Consider the following 13,073-nt stretch of genomic DNA (forward strand, 5'->3'; position numbering starts at 1 on the left):
TCCTAATGATTTTTGGCATAAAAGAAAAATCGATAATTTTGACCCTATTGTTGGCTATTGCTACAAATATACTTGTGCGACTTATGTCTGGTTTTGTGGTCCAGGGTCACATTTTATAAAGCGGTTCTTCAATTTATGGGTAAAATAAGGTCTATGGTAAACATAACTTGAATGTTTTGAAAACGCAAATTTTGAAGCAGTTGTGTTTATTTTTTCTAACAAGTAACTAGTGTGTGCAGTTTATGTTGTAGAACAAAACATCAGAGTATCATCGAGTTATGTTTACTGCAGGCTTTATTTTACTCATTAATTAAAAAAAGGAGTATATAGGAGTATCTTGAGGGAACCAGTGACTAATTAGTCTTCCGGGTTTTGACGTCATCTCTCAAATTACAATTTCAGTTGCACATTGAATGCCTGTCTTTTGATATGAAGTTTTATTTGCCCAAGCTTTATTTTTGAATTTAGTTTCATAAATTTCATTCTTTATGACACATTAAAGTGGTTAAGTTGTGACATGCTTCATTTGATAACTTACAAATTTGCAGCCCGTGATATTTTTTTAGTAATGTAAAGAAAACAGGCTGTTGTAGCTTAAATGTACAGTAAAGATGAACTTGATATTCAGACTGTTTAAACCATTTCTAGCAACTTTCATGACCAAAAACATGTGAAAGACAAAGTAGAAGCCCTTCGGCCGGACCGCAGACAGGACGCTCTTTGTCAGCGTTGCCCGTTTAATGTAAATATTATGCTTGAAAGTCTTTCTTCGCCATATTTGGTTTAGCAGTCTCATGACGACTATGAGAGTAGTTTAAGCAAAGTTTGCTAACACAAGCAGAAACGGGTGCGGGTTTAACGCTGCACACATTTACACATTTCATACAAACTCTTCTAATGATGTTAAACGTCCCACTCGGCTGTTTTTCACTGAATGTTGTGGTGACGTTACTGTTTTGATATTAAGTGTGTAATAAGATAAAGGTGCTCATCTCTTAGTCCTTCAAAGTTGCAGAAGAGAAGAAATCTGAAAGCTAAAGAGATGATTTTAAGAAGAACATCTGTTTATGATTGTTTATCTAAAACAACTTCCTCTAAACCAGCTCTTCCTGTTTACATTTAAGCTACATCTGAACTTCAAGAGAAAAAGCTAAATTACAATATTTACCAAACAGTTTATTGGAAACAAGTATTTATCCTTGCCTTAAAAGGTACTGCTGTAAATACTTTTATGCATAACCTTGTCAAATATTTAGATATGTGAAAATTTGTAGCCACTTACAGTTTGAAGCTGGTGTGAAAGAACATTTATACGCATTAACAGAGAACAGCAAAACCGGCAAGTCTGAGCGGTGCATCCTTCTTGGGGAATGCAATCCCAGAATGCATTGCAACAACGTCAGAAAGAGTTAAGAGAAATTTTGATTATCAATATATCGATACTGAAAAGTTAAAAATAATATATTGTTGAAATGCATTGATTGCATTGTTTTTGTTTGTTTGTTTTTGCTATTGCTGGTCTATGCAAACATGTGGTAAATGACAGTCGTGGCCTAATGGTTAGCGAGTCAGAATGGTAAACCAACGGTTGTGGGTAAGAAAGGCATCTTAACCTCAATTGTTCCCCGGGCACCACATACAAAATGGCTGCCCACTGCTCTAGGTGTGTGTGTCTACAGTTTGTAGTGTGTGTGTGTGTTTGTTCACTACTCACTGCTCCTAATGTGTGTGCAATAACATGGATGGGTTAAATGCAGAGGACAAATTCTGAGTATGGGTTACCATAATTTGCTTTCACATGTCACTTTCACTTTCACAAACAGGTTTTTCTTTTTTGCGCCATATACAGTAAGTGCTGCATTTTTGTCAAGTTAAAAAAGGAAGTGCATCCAATGTGAATGTCCCCTTAGAAGGCAGTTACCTATGTAGGCAGTATACAAGTTTTGGAAAGGAGATAATCCCCCGGTTTCACAGACAAGGCTTAAGCTAGTCCCAGACTAAAATGCATGTTTGAGCTGTTCTAACTGAAAGCATCTTGTACAGACATATCTTAAAACATGTCAGTGCCACTGCTTTGTCTCAAGATGTACACCAGTAATATGAAAGCTATTAAGGCCTAATCCTGGTTTAGGCTAAGCCCTGTCTGTGAAACCAGGCCAAAGTGTTGAGAACAGATGCAGCAAAGTCAGAATGACTCACTCTATATTGGAAAAATTTGTTGTGGTGCATTAGCTTTGGGATATTCTTGCCTTATGTTAAATGTTAAAACACATTGTTTTTCTTTAGAATTAATTTTGTAGCCTGTAATATCTTTATAATTTAGGGTTCTCACAGTCATGGAAAATCTGGGAATTTTAAAAGTATGATTATTGTTTTTGTTGTTGTTATTATTATTATGTCTACAAATGTCATGGATATATATATATATATATATACACACTACCAGTCAGAAGTTTGGAAACATTACTATTTTTAATGTTTTTGAACAAAGTCTCTTATGCTCATTAAGGCTGTATTTATTTCATAATAAATACAGAAAAAAACAATAATATTGTGAAATATTATTACAATTTAAAATTATGGTTTTCTATTTTAATATATAATTTATTTCTGTGATGCAAAGCTGAATTTTCAGCATCATTACTCCAGTCTTAGTGTCACATGATCCTTCAGAAATCATTGTAATATGCTGATTTATTATCAATGTTGGAAACAGTTGTGCTGCTTAATATTATTTTATAACCTGTGATACTTTTTCAGGATTCTTTGATGAATTAAAAGTTTAAAAATATCAGCATTTATTTAAAATAGAAATCTTTTGTAATAATATACACTACCGTTCAAAAGTTTTTTTTCTTTCTTTCTTTCTTTCTTTTTTTTAAAGGAAATTAATACTTTTATTCAGCACGGATGTGTTAAATTGATAAAAAGTGATAGTAAAGATTTATATTGTTAGAAAAGATTTCTATTTTGAATAAATGCTGTTCTTTTTAACCTTTTATTCATCAGTGAATCCTGAAAAAAGTATCACAGGTTCAAAAAAAAAATATTAAGCAACACAACTGTTTTTAACATTGATAATAACTGAGTATCAAATCATCATATCAGAATGATTTCTGAAGGATCATGTGACACTGAAGACTGGAGTAATGATGCTGACAATTCAGCTTTGATCACAGGAATAAATTATATTTTAAAGTATATTAAAATAGAAAACCATAATTTTAAATTGTAATAATATTTCACAATATTATTGTTTTTTTCTGTATTTATTATGAAATAAATGCAGCCTTAATGAGCATAAGAGACTTCGTTCAAAAACATTAAAAATAGTGATGTTTCCAAACTTTTGACTGAGAGTATATATATCTCCTTACATATATATATATATATATATATCAGTGGTGTTTTAAAATGAGGAGGCAAAGTCCTCATTTATGTCCCTGTTACACAGTTTTCACAATGTTTAAGTTAACCTTACATAAAAAGAGAGACCAAATACAATTTTATTTTGTATTTTTACACTATGTAATGTTCTATTTATTAAAACCAAGTATAAATTTCATAAAGTTGGTGTTTTTATGCATTTTTAAATTTATTCCAAAATAATAACTAAAGGCAATAACAATTTAAACAATATATATGTTATTTATAAACTAACATTCAGCTTTTCTTTTTAATAGTCAGTTTATTTTCAGCAGTCATCAAGCTTGTACACACTGGTCGCTCACTCACAGACACGAAGATGTACCTTTAATTTCACCACGCTGATCGCTCACTAAAACCCCTGAAGTCATCATGTTTTCAGGCCATTTCGAGTTTGATTTTGACATGAAATAAAGCGTGACAGTTGTTTACTTACTTTTTAATTAGTCTTTCCATTAACGCCATCACTGTCTTCATTAAGGCCGATTCGACGAGAATGCGCATGAAAACAAGAGGCGGGATTTATCGCACGAACCAATCATGTCCAATCATAACCGATCATATCCAATCATAGCGCGATGGAGGCACTGCCTCCTCTCACATTCATTCTCAATTACCCCCCACTAAACTATCTAAATATCTATAATAAGGTAATTATATATGAAGACTTCCGATGCAAAAGCTGCTAAACGCCACCTCTGTCAAAAATGAGATGATATCTCCGCACATAGTATACGTTCATCAAATACTTTCGCTTCAGATCAGCTAAATCCCAGCTTCAGCCCATTCAGAAATACCGGTTCATTGGCAGAAACCTCTAAACGCCACTTCCCTTTGTCGGCAAAAGCCTCTAAGCTCACAGAACCAATCAGAAGATGCGAATCGAATCATATGATTTCAAGATGAGTGACGGCATGCTTTGTTCAACTGTCGAGCTGCAAGTTTTTCTCCTTTTTGATTTTAAAGATATTTTTATCTAAACGAGATGGAGGAGTATGATGAGATGGATGAACCTGTGGATGAACCTTTCACTTTCAACCTCATAATTCTGCCCGTTCTGAGGCTAAAGAAAATTGTCACAGTGGCAGTAATAACAGGATTTCATGAGTAGCACGTAAACACAACAGTGTTTCCTGTGCTGCTTTTGCATCTGAATGAAGACACACACACACACACACACACACACACACATGTATATATACAGTATGTATAACACGTATAGTTAATTGGGTAAAACAAATATCTAAAATGCATATCTAAAAAGTGTGTTTGGTCAAAAAGAGTGGGAACCATAATTGCAACAATAGGGGCTTTCACACCGGGTATTTATAGGAACTTAGTTATAGGAACTAGCAACCAGGGTTGTGTTTCCCGTACAACGACGCAACTCGCTGCTTCACTACCATAGTACGATGCACCATAATAAAATACATAAACGCCCTATTGCCCGCTGGATCGCACGTCAACGGCACCACCATATTGTGCGGGGCAACATGCTGTAACTCTCATAAGTGGACTGAAGAAAAGATGCCTGACTATTTTGAGATTTTACAAACCGTCGCACAATCCAAACCACATATAGGGGAATTACTTTTCACATGTAAGTCTGAACAGCTGTTTCTGGTTTTATTTAGTCATTATAACATTATTTTGACAGCTGACCACCAAAAGTCAGACTATTAAAAGCTAGCCAACGAAGCCAGAGGACCTTGACAGAACAGCTCAGACTGTCAGAAGTTTTTTTTTCTTTCTTTTACCTCATTTTTACCCCAGTTTAGCCAGTGGAACCAGGACAACACAAACCCGAAGAAAGCCTGTCAGTGGACTGTTCTCTGCATTTCCACGAGAAACTGTTATTATTATTATGATATTATTATACTATATTATTATATGATTGAACTATTCACTACTCACTATTTTATTTGCTATTTTTATTTTATTGACTATATTATTTTACAATTTATGATAGGCCTATACTATCTGCTATTTTTTCAGTTATTATATTATTGGGCCTACTAATAAAGTTGCCAGACAGTTCAATATAATGCTGTCCATTTAAAATGGAGACAATTTTGTCTTTTTTAGTATAATATAAAATGTCTAAAAAGACGTTTATTGTTGGTTTATGAATAATAAAGCAAACATTTGTCTGTTAAACTGCAAGCATAAGGTTCGGAGGCAACACATATAGAAATAAATTATAAGTGCCTTAAGATAAATGCTTTAGATTCATAAGGTTTTGAGATGCAAATTATCTTCATGTTTGAAATTGTCCTGTGACGTCCTGTTATGTGATTCAACAGGAAAAGCTAAAGGCATGAGGGAACAAGCTAAAATGCGGTTGTTGAAGGCAGAAAAAGCCATTTCAACAATTAAAATCGATGTGCACATTTCAGGTACATTAAATTATACTACATTAGGAACGTCTCCTCAATTATTAACCTTGAAAAATAAACCAAATCTATGCTTGAGAAGCTTGAATTTTCACAATTCCTTATGACAATGAATAATTTTCAAGTTCAAACTAGCGATATTCTGAGTAATTGGAGACAAAACCATTTTCGTACTTCACGCAGATCATAAACCGTTGAAAATGGTTGAGAAATGTAAATGTTATTGCGCTTTTTGTCTCCCCGTTTACTTGCATTTGTTTAATGAGAAGTCTTGCCCCACACAATATGGTGGACCCGTTGACGTATCGCAGTAACAGTCCAAAGCGGCCAATAGGGCGTCTATGTATTTATTATGTCTATGCGATGCATCATTGAACAAATCAACTAGCTAGTCACGACTGTTTCCCGGAACCGTATTGTCACAAACCTGTCGTTCAACCACGTTGGTTACTAATGTCACGCAAGAGGTGGAGTAATAACTTCTTTAAATTAATCCGTTTGAGATCGAATTAATGCTAGATTTTTTTTGCTATAAATTACGGACATGGCATCTGAGGACTAATTCTCATTTTTCTCAGTTATTTTGCTTGATTTCCAGATTCAATCATAGGCTCGTTCTTACGTACCAGAGCACATACGCACATGCGCACTCTGCAAAAACGGTACTTAAAATCTCTTGTTAAACCTAAATACGTAAATGACATTTGTATATATTCAAAATAAAATATATACATTGTACTTAATGTCAGCTTGCTTATTTTGCTCAAGATAATGATTTATACGGAGCCCCGGACGTGACATGCAGGAAAAAAATAGTAGGCTAAATCATGCGCACGATTTATTAATTCGTTCCCTCGATTTACTAAAACGTGCGCATGATTTATATTTCATTCCCTCGATTTACTAAAACGTGTGCACGATTTACTATTTCATTCCCACGATTTATAAATCATGCGCATGATTTATAAATCGAGGGAACGAAATAGTAAATCATGTGCACGATTTAGTAAATCGAGGGAATGAATTAGTAAATCGTGCGCACAATTTTTTTTTTTTCTTGCATGTCATGTGCGGGGCTCCGCAGATTTACATGAACCACATGTCATAAAAACAAGAAACTATGCTTCGACATCGAACCACACAAGTTCGTTTGAACTATGGTTTCGGGAAACACCAAATTGTTGAACTGTTAGTAACGATGGAACTTGCGATGTTAGTTGGCTAACAATGCTTTTGGGAAACGCACACCAGGATGGTTCCCAGAGAACTAAATGCTCCTCTAGCCTAGGGCCATTTTTCCTGTTTGCATTCGCACCGCCAGTAGGAACTCTGAAGTGACTTAAACCGACCAACAGCGAAGTCATTTAAGCACGGCATTCAGCAACGTCAACCAACATGTTCTCCAACCAATACGCCTATATAGGTCCTTTGTCACTTCCCTGAAATACGACCCATATGAGTGTTTGCTAAAGTTGCGCCCCTATCGACAACAAGACACTTTCATTTTAATGCATTGTTCCCTTTTATCTGCGTCATATTTTGGGTTTCGCGTAGCTCATTGCAATATATAACAATATGCAATCATGTGATCATGCGATCGTGGGTTCGATCCCAGGGAACGCATGTGCTCATAAAGTGTATATGCACTATAAATCACTAAGGGTAGGTTTAGGGGTAGGGTGTGTGTAGTTGTTAATAAAAACAATTTTAGTTTTGCTGAATGGAAATAGGACAAATGGTGTAAAAAGTCCATGCATTGCATTTAAATGAACACGCATTCTGATTGGTAACGACAGTCATACGTCATTTCATGACGACAGATGTAACACGACACTTTCATTATTTTTACGCCAGCTAGAGGGCGCATGACTTTAAAATGTAAATATAGGTCGTAATGAAGGTGGTTGAAACTTATAGGGTCGTGTTTTTTTGGAGGACAGTCTCACGTCAACAACTGGAGATTGGAGGACGCCTTGATCGGAGCTGTGTTTTTGTTGTGTCATGGATTTCGTGATAGCGGAGATGGAATGCAGACATATAAGTTATGTGATGGAAAGAGCAAAAAGGAGAATTAAGAGACGAAATCTCTTATGACAACTTGTGGTGCTACATATCATCGAGGCTGAGAAAAGAACACAACGCAGACAAAGGCGACAGGTAAATGCCGTTAAAATTAGCTTTCTGTAAGTTTATGTCTTGTGACACTTTAAAATACACGGCTTGAATATATATGGTATGTATTTGACCAATCAACGTATGCTTACGTCACTGGTAGTTCCTATTGTGCTGGGTTAGACCCTACTCTGAAGTAGGAGCTAATTTGGTTCCCCCAAAAGGAGTTCTTATAACTAAATTCGTTCCCAGTTCCTGCGATGTGAAGTGGATACTTCCACCATTATTTCTAGAGACTATGAAAAGATTCCTCCGGTGCGAAAGCCCCTAATATTGGAGTCACAATGTGCATTGATGAAGATCATGGCTGTGTTATAAAAATCTAACAATAGTCTTTCTCATATAACACAACCGGCTTGATTTGATTGCCAGTTGTCGTAGATGTTAAAACCGTCCGCTGCTGAGTAGTCACATCCAAGGAGCGTTTTCTTCTGTTATAGATGCTGCTGACTTTCCTCCTGAAATAGTTTCCTGTGCAGACGTAGAGCCCCGGATTCAGGCAGCTGTTTGAGAACGCCAAGTATACGGAAAACTGGTTTCCAATATTTAAGAAGTTGTACCACTTATTCTCATCCAAAACCAACAGATCACAGAGTATATCGATGAAAGTTACGAAGTGAAACGGGCCCCAGCAGACGAGAAAGAACAAGGTGACGGCGCACACCAGGATCGTAGCCTTCCTGTCGTTTCTGTCTTCCCAGTTACCGTTGTCTCTCCTCCGCTTCAAGGCTCGGACGATATTGAAACAGCAGAATGTGATGACCAGGAACGGCAGAGCAAATCCCACCAGGTTTAGTTGCATAAGATGAGCCACTCTCCAACTTTTACTGGGATAATCCAGCATGCATTCGACGGCTTGGTGAGCCGGAATTTCTTTAAGTTTTCGGATTACGGCAGTCGGACAACCCATTCCCACACCAAACAGCCAAAGAACAACACAAATGAGTTTGGCGTAGCGTTTCCGCCGCAGCCATCTGGCCTTCATGGTCAAGACGAGCGCGAGGTAGCGGTCCACGTTCACCATGACCAGCATGTAGATGCTGGTGTACATGTTGACGTTGATGGAGAGGTTGACGACCTTGCACATGAATTCCCCATAAGACCACATGAAATAGTTAAGGATGTTCATCGCCCAAAAAGGCAGACAGACTAGTAGGATGAGGTCAGCCAGTGCCAGATTACCAAGGTAGATCTCAGGGACGGACCATCGGCTTCGCTGGAGCAAGAAAACTAGCAATACGAAAGAATTTCCTAGAATTCCTGTCAAGCACACGATGAAGATGTACGGTGGGATAATGGAATAGACTAGTTGCCAGTCTGTTGAGTTGAAAAACTCCATGTATGCTGGAGTGGCGGATGTGTTTGGAGGCTGAAGTGTCACCATTGACACAAGCTGTTCTGGTTGCATCCTAGAAGATAAAAGAGCTGCTGGACATCAGCTGGAACATCATGAACTCACAGCATTAGACAATCTTCTCAACTGCTTTTTATGGAAGCTTGTTTCCACCACTGAATAAAGGTAATTGCGACTTTTTATCTCACAGTTTATATGAACTCGCAATTGTGAGAAATAAAGTCAGAATTGCAAGATATAAACTTGCAAGTCTGACTTTTTTCTTGCAATTCTGACATTTTTCTTGCAGTTTTGAATTTATATCTCACAATTCTGACTTCTATTTTCAGAATTCTAAAATATAAACTTGCAACTGCAAGTTAGAAAAGATTCTTACTCTATATCACACAATTCTGACTTTATAACTCACAATTTTGACTTTATAACTTGCAATTCTGACTTTATAACTCACAATTGTGAGTTTATATCACACATTTCTGAGAAAAAAGTCAGAATTGTGAAATAAAAAGTCACAATTACCCTTTTTATTTTTTTTATTCAGTGGTGGAAACAAGCTTCCATAGCTTTTACTTTGGTTTCAAATTTGAAATCTTAATATTATGCACTGTAAAAAAAATTTCAACTTAAGTTCAGTTGCCGCCTTTAATTATAATCAGATTGTGAATTCAAAAAGTATAGACTCTTAAGTTACATTTTATAATTTCTTAAGTTACATTTTGATAATGTCTGCATGTGTTTGCATTAGATATATCAAAAAAGTGTAATTTATATAATAATTAAACAACATATTTGCATGTTCACAGTTCTCAGGTACACAAATAAAAAATTTAATCTTATTGTTTTTATTTTAAAATTATTTATTTTAATTTTACATTTTTATGATTTTCACGAAATTGTTAACTTTTTTTTTTAAATGAACACGTAATCTCACTGATTTATTGTTAAAAAAATGCACAAGCAAAACATTTAATAAAGATTTGTTTGTGTTTGAAATGATAAAATGAAATACCTAGCGTTAAAAAGCATTGTGTCTATTCCTGATCTAATGCAGTGGTGTTAACATTATTGTAAGTATGATAAAAGCATCCAAATACTATTTGAAGCCACTTTAAATGATAAATAATAAATGACCTTTACTTACCTTTACACCAGGAGTAACTTTCTTTGCGAGTGTTTTTCTGGTGGACTGAAAGTCTTCACTTTATCCTCAAAATCTTCTTGTTCTTGTAGAAGGAACATTCAGTAAGAGACAGAGAACAGCTCTGTCTATACAACCACATTCCTCCACAGCCATCGAGCTCCTGCCGAGGAGAATCTGTTTATCCTTCAGACTGTCTTCTCTAGTTGAACACACGAGCACTAATAAAACACACTGAAGAGAGACAGATGAAGACTTCAGAGTAATGCAAACACAACATCCGTGGGCCACAACTCTGGATATTACGCTTGATTTATTTGCAGACTGATTTGTTTCCTTATTAGAAAGTATTACATACTTCACTTAATACTAATAGTACATATAACACTAAAATGACAGAAATTTGGGCAGCTGCACTGTCAAACAGTGTGACCTTATTATAAACTATATTTATTATACATGCAGTTTTTATGAGATTATATTAATTGAGAGATGGAATATTTGTACTTCTATAAATTAATGGATGGATGGATGGATGGATGATGGATAGACAGATAGATGGATGGATGGACGGACGGACAGACGGATGGATAGATGATGGATGGATGGATGGATGGATGGATGGATGGATGGATGGACGGTTGGTTGGATGGATGGATGGATGGATGATGGATGGATGGACGGATAGATGGATGGATGGATGGACTGATGGATGGACGGATAGATGATGGATGGATTGATGGATAGATGGATGGATGGACAGACGGACAGACGGATGGACGGATGGATAGACGGATGAATGGATGGATGGATGGATGGATGGATGGATGATGGATGGATGGATAGATGATGAATGGATGGATGGATGGATGGATGATGGATGGATGGATGGATGATGGATGGATTGATGGATAGATGGATGGATAGATGGATGGACAGACGGACGGATGGATGGATGGATGGACAGACGGACGGACGGATGGACGGATGGATAGACGGATGGATGGATGGATGGATGGATGGATGGATGGATGGATGGACGGACGGACGGATGGACGGATGGATGGATGGATGGATAGATGGATAGATGGATGGATGGATGGATAGACAGATGGATGGATGGATGGATGGATGGACGGACGGGTAGATGGATGGATGGACAGATGAATGGATGGATGGATAGATAGATAGATGGACGGATGGATGGATGGATGGATGGATAATAGATGGAGAGATGGATGGATAGACAGATAGATAGATGGATGGATGGATGGATGGATGGACAGATAGATGGATGGATGGACAGATGAATGGATGGATGGATAGACAGATGGATGGATGGATGGATGGATGGACGGACGGGTAGATGGATGGATGGACAGATGAATGGATGGATGGATAGATAGATAGATGGACGGATGGATGGATGGATGGATGATAGATGGAGAGATGGATGGATAGACAGATAGATAGATGGATGGATGGATGGATGGATGATGGATGGATGTTGGATGATGGATGGATGGATGGATGGACAGACGGATAGATGGATGGATAGACAGATGGATGGATGGATGGATGGATGGATGGATGGATGATGGATGATGGATGGATGGATAGATGGATAGATGGACGGATGGATGGATGGATGGATGGACGGACGGATAGATGGATGGATGGACAGATGAATGGATGGATGGATAGACAGATGGATGGATGGATGGATGGATGGACGGACGGGTAGATGGATGGATGGACAGATGAATGGATGGATGGATGGATAGATAGATAGATAGATGGACGGATGGATGGATGGATGGATGGATAGATGGAGAGATGGATGGATAGACAGATAGATAGATGGATGGATGGATGGATGGATGGATGATGGATGGATGTTGGATGATGGATGGATGGATGGATGGATGGATGGATGGATGGACAGACGGATAGATGGATGGATAGACAGATGGATGGATGGATGATGGATGGATGGATAGATGGACGGACGGGTAGATGGATGGATGGACAGATGAATGGATGGATGGATGGATGGATAGATAGATAGATGGACGGATGGATGGATGGATGGATGGATGGATAGATGGAGAGATGGATGGATAGACAGATAGATAGATGGATGGATGGATGGATGGATGGATGGATGATGGATGGATGTTGGATGATGGATGGATGGATGGATGGATGGACAGACGGATAGATGGATGGATAGACAGATGGATGGATGGATGATGGATGGATGGATAGATGGACGGACGGGTGGACGGATGGATGGATGGATGGATGGATAGACAGATAGATGATGGATGGATGGATGGATGGATGGATGGATGGATGGACAGACGGATAGATGGATGGATGGAGGATGGATGGATGGATGGATGGATGGATGGATGGACGTTTGGTTGGATGGATGGATGGATGAATAGATGGCTCCCAAGATAGATAGATGGAGGTTTCAGCTATAAAATACACTTGTAATGCAGCACTTCTACCAGCAGAGGTCAGTGTGAGATCTGCTTCACATCAGTTTCTGTGTGTGAGAGAGAGAGTGTGAGCTGATGTATGG

The 13,073-nt window shown here is 37.6% G+C and overlaps 1 protein-coding gene across 1 annotated transcript; it reads right to left on the minus strand.

Moving 5' to 3' along the window:
- Positions 1–6,841: 6,841 nt before the first annotated feature.
- On the minus strand, positions 6,842–10,625 carry bdkrb1 (bradykinin receptor B1). The gene is made up of 2 exons (XM_051868394.1): positions 10,487–10,625; positions 6,842–9,400 (listed from the first exon to the last, which is right to left on the minus strand). The coding sequence occupies exon 2, from the start codon at positions 9,397–9,399 to the stop codon at positions 8,314–8,316; it is 1,086 nt and encodes a 361-aa protein (XP_051724354.1). The 5' UTR covers position 9,400; positions 10,487–10,625; the 3' UTR covers positions 6,842–8,313.
- Between the last annotated feature and the right edge of the window lie 2,448 nt (positions 10,626–13,073).

The sequence above is a fragment of the Ctenopharyngodon idella genome, chromosome 17 (assembly GCF_019924925.1).
Source record: "Ctenopharyngodon idella isolate HZGC_01 chromosome 17, HZGC01, whole genome shotgun sequence".
Taxonomy (NCBI): Eukaryota; Metazoa; Chordata; class Actinopteri; order Cypriniformes; family Xenocyprididae; genus Ctenopharyngodon; species Ctenopharyngodon idella.

Coding starts and splice junctions, on each gene's coding strand:
- bdkrb1 (XM_051868394.1), bottom strand. CDS start 9,399: ATGCAACCAGAACAGCTTGTGTCAATGGTGACACTTCAGCCTCCAAAC.